General features: G+C 35.4%; 2 protein-coding genes, 1 non-coding gene and 1 pseudogene across 3 annotated transcripts; all 4 read right to left on the bottom strand.

The window, feature by feature from the left end:
• Positions 1–2,782: 2,782 nt before the first annotated feature.
• On the bottom strand, positions 2,783–2,856 carry TRNAI-UAU. Its single transcript has one exon. It is a non-coding gene; the product is annotated as a tRNA-Ile (tRNA).
• Positions 2,857–4,055: 1,199 nt separating this feature from the next.
• LOC121240496 (probable N-acetyltransferase HLS1-like) lies at positions 4,056–6,344 on the bottom strand. The gene is made up of 2 exons (XM_041137956.1): positions 6,010–6,344; positions 4,056–5,809 (listed from the first exon to the last, which is right to left on the bottom strand). The coding sequence occupies exons 1-2, from the start codon at positions 6,187–6,189 to the stop codon at positions 4,832–4,834; spliced, it is 1,158 nt and encodes a 385-aa protein (XP_040993890.1). The 5' UTR covers positions 6,190–6,344; the 3' UTR covers positions 4,056–4,831.
• A 3,125-nt stretch (positions 6,345–9,469) lies between these two features.
• On the bottom strand, positions 9,470–10,417 carry LOC121240754. Its single transcript, XM_041138294.1, has one exon. It carries the CDS (start codon positions 10,415–10,417, stop codon positions 9,470–9,472), a length of 948 nt encoding a protein of 315 aa, XP_040994228.1.
• Positions 10,418–10,498: 81 nt separating this feature from the next.
• LOC121240753 lies at positions 10,499–11,657 on the bottom strand (annotated as a pseudogene).
• Between the last annotated feature and the right edge of the window lie 268 nt (positions 11,658–11,925).

Here is an 11,925-nt window from a genome sequence, read left to right as displayed (position 1 = left end):
ACATCACTTTATTTGATCAATAGGCTCCCCACTCCACTCCTAAACTTCACTTCTTCCTACACCAAAATGATGCACAATGATCCTAATTATGCCTCTCTTTGAGTATTTGGATGTGCTTGGTTCCCTATGCTCAGACCTTACAGCAAGCATAAGTTAGATTTTTGAACCAGACAGTGCACCTACATTGGCTACAGTCCAAATTAAAAAGGCTATAGGTGTCTTGACACATCAACAAATAGAGTTTTTATTTCAAGACGTAATTTTTTATGAAGATTCTTTCCCAATTAGAGATTTAGCCATCAAGTAATGCACTTCTCATTTCTCCTCCTTCATTGCCATTTCTTTCTTCAGCAACATCTACAATTTCAGACCTTCCTACTACAGAGCCTACATCAACATCTTAATATAATAACCCATCCCCACCTCCACCAGCCTCAGCAGAATTCACTCAACCATCTCACCCAATGATCACTTAAGTCCAAGCTGGAACATCCAGGCCTAAGTCCTTTCCTGGACACTAGTTATACTACTCCAGCAAACATCCCATCATGGCACTTCACATACCATTGTTGCATACTGAACCCAACACTTTCAAACAAGCTTCCAAATTTTTCTAGTGACTTGATGCTATGAAATCTGAGTTCACTGCATTACAAGCAAATAAAACCTGGACATTATGTCCAAGACCCTCAACCTAACATGTCCTCAACTGCAAATGGGTGTTTAAAATTAAGCAAAACTCAAATGGCTCTCTAGACAGATATAAGGTTAGACTTGTTGCTAAAGGATATGAACAACAAGATGGTATTGACTACATTGAAACTTTCAGTCTAGTCATTAAACCAGCCACCATCCGAGTGGTTTTGACTCTTGCAGTCCATCATCAGTGGCCAATTTGTCAGTTAGATGTCTTAAATGCTTTCCTACATGATCAACTAAATGAGGAAGTGTTCATGGAACATCCACCAGGTTTTGTCAATAATCATTTTCCTGATCATGTATGCAAACTTCAAAAGTCTATCCATGGTCTCAAACAAGCCCAGTAGGCTTGGTTTAATAAGTTGTCACAAGTATTGACTACTCTTGGCTTCAATGAATCTCAAATGGATCACTCACTTCTTACTTTCCACATCAACTCCATTCACATTTTTGTGCTTGTGTATGTTGATGATATTATCATCACGGGAACAAATCTGAATCATATTCAGCAGCTTATTCAACAACTTAGTTATTAACTTGCAATGAAGGATCTCGGCTCTTTATCCTACTTTCTTGGCATTCAAGTGCATGATGACAATGATGGTCTTCATTTAAATCAAGCCAAATACATAATGGATCTTCTCAACAGAACCAAAATAGCAAGAGCAAAACCTTATTACTCTCCCATTGTATCTAGTTCCGAACTCTCTCAAACTGATAGAGTAATTCTCAAAGATGGCACTGAATATAGGCAAATTGTAGGTGTTCTTCAATACTGCACCTTAACCTGACTTGAAATTACCTTCTCAGTAAACCAATTATGCTAATTCATGCATTGCCCCACCACTATACATTGGATAGCTGCTAAGAGAGTTCTTAGATATCTTAAAGGGTTTCTTAATCATGGACTATACTTCACTCAATGATCTCTACAGTTGAATGCATTTTGTGACTCAGATTGGGCAGGATCCAGAAATGATAGAAGGTCCATAATAGGCTATGGTATTTACTTAGTTCCTTGCCTAGTATCCTGGAGTGCTAAGAAACAAGTTGTAGTCTCCAAGTCTAGCACATAAGTAGAATATAGATTCTTGGCACTAGTCACTATAGAACTATATTGGTTATGAATGTTACTTCAAGATTTACATATCCTTCTCATTACAGTTCCTACAGTTTGGTGTGACAATGTTGGTGCAATAGCTCTAGCATCAAACCCCATATTTCATTCTAGAACCAAGCATATAGAGGTAAACTACCACTTCATTCGTGAGAAAGTCCTCAACATAGACATCTCTTTGAAATACATCTCCTCTATTGATCAAAGTGCTGATGTGTTTACAAAAGGGTTAACCACAACACACTTCTTATTGTTAAGAGACAAGCTTCTCCTGGTCCGTCAACTCCCCATGCACTTGAGGGGGGATGTTAACCACTATGCTGCAATCATGTCAGACATGAAAAAGGAATCTGCCATCCAAGATCAAGTTGGCAAATAAGAAATCACTGCTGTAATCAAGGACAACACTGATTGTGATATGATCCAGATTTGAAGGAGAAAATCATGCCGTTTCTATTCTTTCCTTATATATTCTTTTGATACTGTAATCTTGTATTTACATATTTAGACTTTACATTACAAGGTGTATATAAATAAACATGTAAAATTGAGGCAAATACAATTTTCATTTTCCCATTCTTCGATGTATTCTTTTTATTGTTTTTACATTTTTTTTTCCCTTTTTGGAGGAGTTGGGGCTTTAAATTGGAAGATATCAGTACTACATAGTAAAAATTATATTAATGGTTTCCAAAATTATAAATTATAATAAATGTAACAAAATGATCACTTACGTGAACATCATAATGCTCGTTCTCTCTCTCTCTCTCTCTCTCTCTCTCTCTCTCTCCTCCATGAACATCATAAAGTTAAACGAGGACACTTCATGTTTTGTGTGGAATGGGCTCATTATGACCCGGAATCATGAGGCCTGATCTAAAGAGTGAGAAAGGCCCTTTATCTCTTCTAGACTGAAGCAAAAAGCCCATTGCAACAGCAAAACTAAAAACCTTCCCAATGTATATTTGGTCCCGGCGGGGCTCGAACCCGCGACCTTCGGCTCATAAGACCAACGCTCTAACCAACTGAGCTACGGGACCTTGTTGGCATACAATATCACAGTTAAATATAAAACAAAAACAAATTTACAACGCGACACCAACTCCTCGTACCAACTGATCTAATCATCCTCGATTAGTCAAACCTTTATGCACTAGAACTCTCTTCTACATAGAAATCATCACGCCTTTTGGTTTGTACGTATATTAATATATGAACCCTTAGCTTAACTATATATCCTTTTCTATGATTTTCATTTCCACGGAAAGTTTAAGATAGTTGTTCATGCGTTGAAATCATTGAACAAAAGTGGTTCATCATAACCACAAAGCTCAACCCATGAAAATGCAAATTTCTGCAAAACGGATCGTTCAAGGGTCTTGATCCATCGTTTAGAAAATGACTGGAACAATTTATATATATATATATATATATATATTTATAATGTTTTTGGCTCTTGATCAAGTGAGCATGAGTACTCTTCACCTAATTATATATATATATATATATGTATATAAAGAGAAATATTTTGGGTCCCGAATTCGGGATCCAAAAAGTGTCTCGAATGAGGTTAATTTTTTTATTTTTTTTTACTTAGTGATTAAGAAAATATTTTTTAATAATGTTGTGAATTTTTTTATTTTTTAAAAATGTTCACGATGATTAAAAAAATACATGAAAAAAAGAAAAATAAAAATAAAAAAGTGAAATGTCTATTCGGGACATCTATTCGGAAAGTGAAATGCTGCTCATATATAACAGATTCATTCTTGATCATTCAGCCTGGATTTTACAGAAGGATCAAATTAAAGATTTAAAAATCTCAGAAAATTATCTGATTTAACTAGCGTAAACATCTAGGCAGCTTTTTAGTTTTTACCTAGTATGAATTTTTCACTTTATCTCCAGCTTTCTGATCTGTACGTGTATATGTGTGTGTACACACTGAAGTAGGTTGAAGGTAATGCACAGATTCAACAATAAAGATCATGAAACCTTGTATCCACAAAAATCATTATCAATGCCCTTTATAAGTGCCAGTACTTAATTGCCAATGATCGAACGCCGCATGTTCCGCTCACTGAGAATTTTTTCTATCAGAAGGATAAAAAGGCTATTTGAAGAATCAAAGCCCATTTCAGTATGATATATAGTTAATTGGCTAGCTGGGTGTGTGATTGGACTTCTCCATCCTCCCCCAGCTTTCATCTAGCCAATTAAAAATAGCAATATCACCATCAATATCAATACTTTCCTCCTTATCATCATGCTAATCATGATCATCGTTAACAAAAGGGCACAGGGTCCTTTTTCTGGCAATTATGCGTTTTTTTATCATCTTTTTTAGTCCTAGCCAGCAGTAAAGGCCGGGGCTTAGTATCTTGTTTGGCAGGACAGAATGCGCACCTAACTCATGCAGCTAGCTTTATCTAATCTTGGCCACGATCATGAACTAGGGCTCTGAATAATGCGGGGATTCCGCATTTGGCTGGCGACAATGCTGTAACAAGGAAAGGGGTTCAAAATTTCCAACTTGAGATCAGTTACTTTTGTAGGAGTTAATACATTGAGTGGTCTAAATACACTTTAGAAAACCACTTTTGTTCATACATATGATGATGATGATGATCATCTTCTCTCTCATTTCGATGAAATTCTCAGTTGTCAGTATGTTGTGGCATGTTAGGGAGATGGATATATGGTGTGATGGGACTCAACAAAGGAGGGGATGGTCCAGCTAAAACTTTTACCTGAGAGGACGGGACAAAAGTTGGACCACCGCGCTTATTGATCAGTCTGAATCATGAGGAGCAAAATCTAGTTGTGAACAAGGACAACAAAGAGTGTCACCTATTTAAGGAAATCTTGTGAGATTTTGTGTCACCGATGTGAAAGGAACAAGAGGAAAACCCCCACCAGGAGAGATAGATTGGACATATCATACATTACCATGAGGTGGGGTTTGGCTTCCTCAGGCATATATGGACAGGTGATCATCAGGATACTTTTTTGGGTTCATACCTCTCTAGGGTCTACAAAAAGAGCTCTCGTTGGTGGAGTTTTTGTCAATTCATGGAGTGTGTTTCTCTCTTCATTTTTCAAGGCTTTCATGCACCACAAATCTTCCAGGCATGAGAGCAATCTCCAGCGCGGGATGTGATGTCTCAGAGTGTCGTCACCTGCAACTTCTGTTACGATTACCTTGCAGTCCTTCGACTTTGTTGCCATGTTGTGCACGAATTGGCACAAACTCCTCACCAGCTTTCCAGACATCGGTCCTTCCCGGTGCACCCCATACATGAAGTAGAATCCAAATGGGTGGAAAAAATTTGGCAGGAATGGCAGTTTCAAGCAGGGGAAAAACTTATCCATCAATCTTGAGCTTTTTGTGTATATCAAGCAGGATAAAGGTGCTTTCCCCAACCTCAGCTTGAATATCTCTCCACTGTTCCATACGCTAAGCATGGCCCAACTACTTGGAACTTGCCCATTTGACCCAAAAGACTCCCCTCTCGGATAAGCCACCCATGTTCCCAAGCTCAGCCTGTTCCTCAGCACGTTGTCTATGTCATGAGGGAAGAACTCCATGGACGCCATGAATTTTCTGTACAGAAATTCAGCTTCTTCTATCTTGATCTTCTGTATGTCAACGTTGGATGAAATATGAAATGGGTGATTGTGAACCGGGTTAACGAGTATAGCCGGAGTCCTGAACTTGCTGTAGCCAAACTTGTTCACGAAGAGCTTAACCGAGGCCTCGTTTCCTTTCTCGGTGGCCATGTACGCATAATCAACATCATTGGCAATGAACCACTCCTCCAGCCGGCGCACCAGGCTCGAGCCAATCCCTCGTCGCCGATGAACGGGTGCAACCCTTAGGCCTAAGATGTAGCCAACCCTGGCTAGATCCATACGATCATCATGCCTATGAATCGTGACAACCTTAACCGAACCCTGAATGACACCAACCAGTTCCTTGTCCAACTCCGCCACCTAACATGATCATGATCATCAGTAAGTTTTCTTCGATTAGACATTATCAATTAAGACGTTGTCTATGTCACGAGGCTGGAATTAAGAACATTAACAACTCTTTGTCTAGAAAATCAATGATCATAGTGCAGAGAAAAGGAAAGAAGAAGATGAAATAATAATAATAATAATAATAATAATGGAGAAAAATAAACTTGTACCAGCATCTTGTACATCGGACTGTTTCGAATTCTACAGATGGGGTCGCCCATAGTGTCTGTGAAGAGAAAAACTCGTTCTGCTGGCCCTACCTCGCATCTTCTCTCGAGATCTTCCACTTGAGCTCTATCGGATTGGCCCCCGTCATAGCTTCGAATTATAGCCCTCATCTCAAACCCCATAATTCTAAATCCAATATACACTTCGATTCCACACCTAGCACCCCCCGCCAAAATACGTCAAAAAAGCACGCCACACAGAAAGAGTGTGGCTTGCTTAAGATATATAGGGATGAGAGCTCAGAGGACGACGATGACCATAATATTATCTATATATATCATGTATTATATATATATATATATAATAGACTATATATATATGCCTGGTTTGAACTACTTCCATTATTTTCATCATTATATATGTGTATGTATATATATATATATTTTTTCATCATTATATATATATATATATATATATGTATGGAGGGAAAGGGGGGGCAATAGGAATGTTGTCTATCATGAATATCATCAACATCAACCTCGGCCTCGACAATAATTCTAGACAAAAGGTGATTACAATAATAGTATGCGTATTTTGTCTGATCTATCTATCTTTTGCACTTGTTAAACACTTGATGATAAAAAGTCTATCCACCACACACCACTACCTTATAAGCTAGCTAGGATGATAACCTCAGGCTCACGCCATGGTACTGCACACGCCTAGCTAACCAGCCAGTAGTCTCTCATGTGGTGTTGTCCTATCGACCAAATTACAAAAATTGTTATCATGTCATTCAAAAATATATATATATATATATATATATATATTTATTAATTTTTCCACCTTCTAGCTAATTAATAACCTTAATTATATTAAATTATTATGTATTTATATATAGATCAAGATGCATTAAATTTATATGGTCATGCATATATGTAACAAAAATAAATTATTTGGGGTATTAAATTAATAAATGGGTTTAGGGGATGTTAGTTCGAGCTTTATGGAAGGATGTCCTTTTCTGCTAGCACTGATCTTTATGCGTTTTGGATTATTTTTAAACTATGATGATTTGTGTTGTTTTGTATAATGTGTGTGGCTTGTTTAGGTGGTCCATCACTCCATCTCCCTTTTAGACACTTAGATTCGGTAGTGAAAGTGAAACCCCACTAAAGAGTAGTACTTGTGTCTAGCTCATTTGCTTTCTGCTGATTAGGTAAATTTTATAATTATTTGCTGAATTAATGGCCTCATGATGAGCTTCTTGCAGATCATCACAAGTACTGCATGAACCATATTATATATATATATATATATATATATATATATATATATATATATAAATTGATACAGAAGTTTTTAAAAAAATAAAAAAATTATTACTACCAAAACTCCATTAAATCTATAATTCTCTTGATCTGATGAGTATTAAATCCGTTAATTAGATCGAGTCACGACCAATTAATCCTGCGTCCTTTGCTATTATAATTATTTGTTTTCGGTCTTTTATAGAGTGATTTGATCATGATTTGTATTATTAAAAAATGAGTAATACTATATACAATTTAATTTAGAGTGTGTAAACTCCGCACTCATTCTTTTAAAAAAAAAAAAAAGAAATAGAGATCACTATTAAAATATGATTTTTTTATGTCAATTTTTTTTAAATAAATGTATAAAATTTACATATTTTAAGACTGTAAATATCATTGATTGACAAGCGTAATGACGAAAATATCATCAATATAAGCATTAAACCGATAATCCCCATCGCATATAAGTGTATATATATATATAGAGAGAGAGAGAGAGAGAGAGACCTAGCTAGCTAATATTCTTTCACCTACTTTATAAGTTCCCAGCCAACTACCTACCAGATCATCTTTCCAAATTAATCATTGGGCTTCCCATTATTACTAGAAAGAAATAATGAGATAAATATGCCCCAATATTAACCATGGCAAAAGTATACACGTGGGCAAAAAGCCATCCCCTGCAGGCTCCTCTCCCCCACCACCATTACCACTACCACCAAAAGGATGTGATCTCTGCTACTTGACATCTTTCTTTCCTTGTTTTTTTTTTTTTTTTCCCTTTTCTTCTTCTTCTTCTTTTTTTTTTCTTTAATCTTTACGAAAGGGCCATCTTCACTCATTATTATTATTATTGATGAATCTGCTGCCCTCCACAAGTGCTCCTCCAAGAAAGTGTACAATCTGTCTTCTTTGTGTTTTTCTTTGCATTGCATTATGCTGTCCCTCCGACTCTACATTTTCTTTCTTTGGATGGATACGTTGGAGCTATCCCCTAATTATAATAACGTGTCCCACATTCTCTCACACAGCACTTGTGCAGGTTTTGCGGGATTTTGATTGTTTTCTGCAGGTTCCCAAACGATTCTTCACTGCATGAGAAACACAGCAACCTGTTAATTATAGAGAGAGAGCGCGGGCGCACACATATATATATATGTCAATTACTTAAAAAAAAAAAAAAAAAAAAACTGCTTATATGTATTAGTTATTTCTTACGAAAATGACTATTTCTTGTTAAAATAAATCTATTTTCATCGTAAATAATCCGTCATAATACTCATTTTTTTTTTATAGTATATATATGTATATGCATGTATATATGTATATGCATGTATATTTGAGCTTTGCTAGCTACAATGCATGTGTGGTTGCTTCAAAGTAGCATGTACTCGATTCTAACTAATCAATACTCTCTATATCCATGATCATGTCACTCGAAGCCTTTTAGATATGTTTACCATGTTGGAATAGAGGCCAGGGACCAGTACCTGATAATTGATAAACTTTGTCCATTTCTCTCAAACCCTTTTTAGAGATGCTTCATGAGTACTACTGCTAGGACTCGCTTTTTTTATCTAAGAACTATATATGTTGGAGCTGTATCGACTATTACATGCGGTTGAGTTTTATTTGGCAGAAGGGACCTCACTTGATAGCTAGGGTACCGACCTCACTTCATAGAGTACCAGAAAAGTATCCTGCAAAACTAATTCACGTCTTATCTAATTTCTTTTATCGAAATAAATGGTTTAATACAGAGAGATAGATATAGTATTAAGCAGAGGTGTATGCAGCTCTTCATTTTGTCTTACTAGATTCAGATATTGGTCTAAACAAGATATATAATTCTTGAGAGAGATGTACTTAATGTTGTCAACGAGATCAATGGAAATCAGTGACGGAATCAGGAATTTGTTTTAGGGGGGCTAAGTAAAGCTAAAAGTATAATAAGATTTTTTTTTATTTTATTTCTATACAATTTTTTCTGCAGTATAGAGCAATCAGATAGTAAAATCTAAAATAAAAATAAAATACGTTTAATATAACCTATGTATTAAAAAAGTATCATGTGTCAAGAATAATATATCATTGAAATAACATAAAGACGCTCATATAAATATATCAAACAAAAGAAACATAGTGTCTAAAATTGTAACCTGCATTCTTTTAAAGAAACAAAATCATCAAGAATTGAATCTAAATCAAAATTCTTAACTATTTCTCTTTCAATATAAACAACTAAATTATTTGCTAAAAACTCATTTTCAATTTTGTTGCGAAGTCTTGTTTTAACAATCTTCATAGCTGAAAATGCTTGTTCATTGGTCGCTGTAGATACTGGAAGAGTCAAAACAAGACGAATCAATCTATCAATAAGATAGTATGCTTTTGATTTCTCTGTCTCTACCAATCTTCGACATAAATCTGTAATGGATGACAAATTCTGAAACTTCGGATTAGTAAGCACATCAACTTCAAAATGCTTCAATTGAAATCTTAAATTAATTTTCTCATTCTCAGAAAAATCCAGAAGATAATACTCTTCCACAAGATGAAAGATATCATCAATATTAAAGGATTTATAAGCATCATTTGGATCCAAAACTGAGCTAAGGGTTAATAGTTTTGTCGCTCCTTCACCAAACCTACTGTCAAGCTCTTGCATTTGAAAGTCTATAGTAGCATTAAATATTTCAAAATGATAATGATGCTCTATCGTAATATAATCTTGTTGATGATGACCACGACCTTGGACATAACGAGAGCTCAATTCTGGAATGTCAATATCAAATTTCTTGGAGAAAGAGACAACATTCTCAATCAAATTTTCCCAACCTTCATTTCTTAACTTTTGGATGAGTCCTTTTGTAGTAGAAACCATATTCATGGCATTCAAGATGTATTGAGATTTTTGCTGCAAAACTTGACAAAGAATATCAGTAATACCCATGATTTCCTTCATTAAATACAAAATAAATATAAATTGGAATGATGTAATCATTTTATAAGTAGCATTTGCATCCCCGCGTTGAGAGTAAGTGAATCCTTCTTTTATTATGTTTTCAAGCACCGAGCAAGTGGCTCCAAACATTCGTAGTAGACTGCAAATAGAATAAAAAAGAGAACCCCAACAAGAATCACCGGCTCGTTTGATAGTGCCAATTTGATTAGCTCATTTTCCACTTTCAAGTTCATCAATAGCTATCATATGTGCAATTTGTGTTGCCTGAGCAGCTTGTAGTTCATCATGACGTTTATATGAAGCGCCCACCACATTGATAATGAAATTCAAATTTGAGAAGAACTCATAAACATAAACTACCTCTCTAGATACAACAACTAATGCTAACTGTAATCGGTGAGCAAAACAATGAACATAGTATGCATATGGGCAATCTTTAAGAAATAATGCTTGCAATCCTTTCCATTCACCACGCATATTGCTAGCACCATCATATCCTTGCCCACGAATATTTTGGAATATCAAGACAATGATGAGAAATAACTGCAGATATTTCATTCTTTAGAGTCAATGCTGATGTATCTTTAACATGTACAAGATCAAAAAATCGTTCTTGAATAAAACCATCATCATCAACAAATCTCAAGATTATAGACATTTGCTCCCTCTTAGACTCATCTCGTGCCTCATCAACAATAATACAAAATTTAGAATTTCCAACATCTTCACGAATTTTATTTCGCACTTTTTTTGCAAGAACTTCCAAAATCTCTTTTTGAATTTTCGCTGAAGTATACTTTGAGGATTTATGAGTATTTTCTAAAATATGTTTTCCAACCTTGTCATTATACGAAGCCAAGAGTTTAAGCATCTCAAGGAAATTACCTCGATTTTTTGACTCAGGGGTCTCATCATGACCTCTAAAGGCACATTCTTGAAATTCAAGCCATCGAACAACATCAATAGATGTTTTTACTCGGAGTCAATTGTTGAGAATTTATTCGGAGCTTTGTGCATTCATTACTTTATCAATATGGTGTGATTGTTTTAATAAATTCTCACAAAATTTCTCAGCATTCTTATGACAAGAGCAAGGATTCTCCCCAATATGATTCAACAAGGCACAATGTTTTCCATCATTAATCTTCTTCCAATTTCTAAATCCTTTGATAGTAAATACATCCCATCCAGAACGTTGAGATACTTTCATTGTAAAAAGATAACAAGGTAAACAATATGCAGCATCTTTTGATGGAGAATACTCTAGCCAAGATGCAAATTGTACAAACCAAGAAGCTTGAAAGCGACGAGGATGCTTTTCAGAACCAGAAAATGGATATTTTAATAGACGTATTTGATATAGACCCATTTTCAAGCAAGCTCTTCTTATTTCATCACGTTGATTGACTGAATAGTCCCACATAGGAGGACGTAATCCTATATTTCGTTATAGAGAATATATATTTATCTCTTTAGAATCAAGTGTTGACAATGTAAACTGAATCTCTTCAGACTCCAAAATTGGAGAGTTAAGATCAGGATTTTCCTCAGATTCAATCCTTGGAATTTTTGAAGAATTTTCTGAAATATCAACTTCTTTTCTTTTAAAGAATGAGTCGATATTTTTTAATTTAGAC

This window comes from Juglans microcarpa x Juglans regia, chromosome 7S (genome assembly GCF_004785595.1).
Source record: "Juglans microcarpa x Juglans regia isolate MS1-56 chromosome 7S, Jm3101_v1.0, whole genome shotgun sequence".
Lineage (NCBI taxonomy): Eukaryota > Viridiplantae > Streptophyta > Magnoliopsida > Fagales > Juglandaceae > Juglans > Juglans microcarpa x Juglans regia.
Note: the sequence above shows the minus strand (reverse complement) of the source record. Positions and strands in the feature narration are given on the sequence as shown.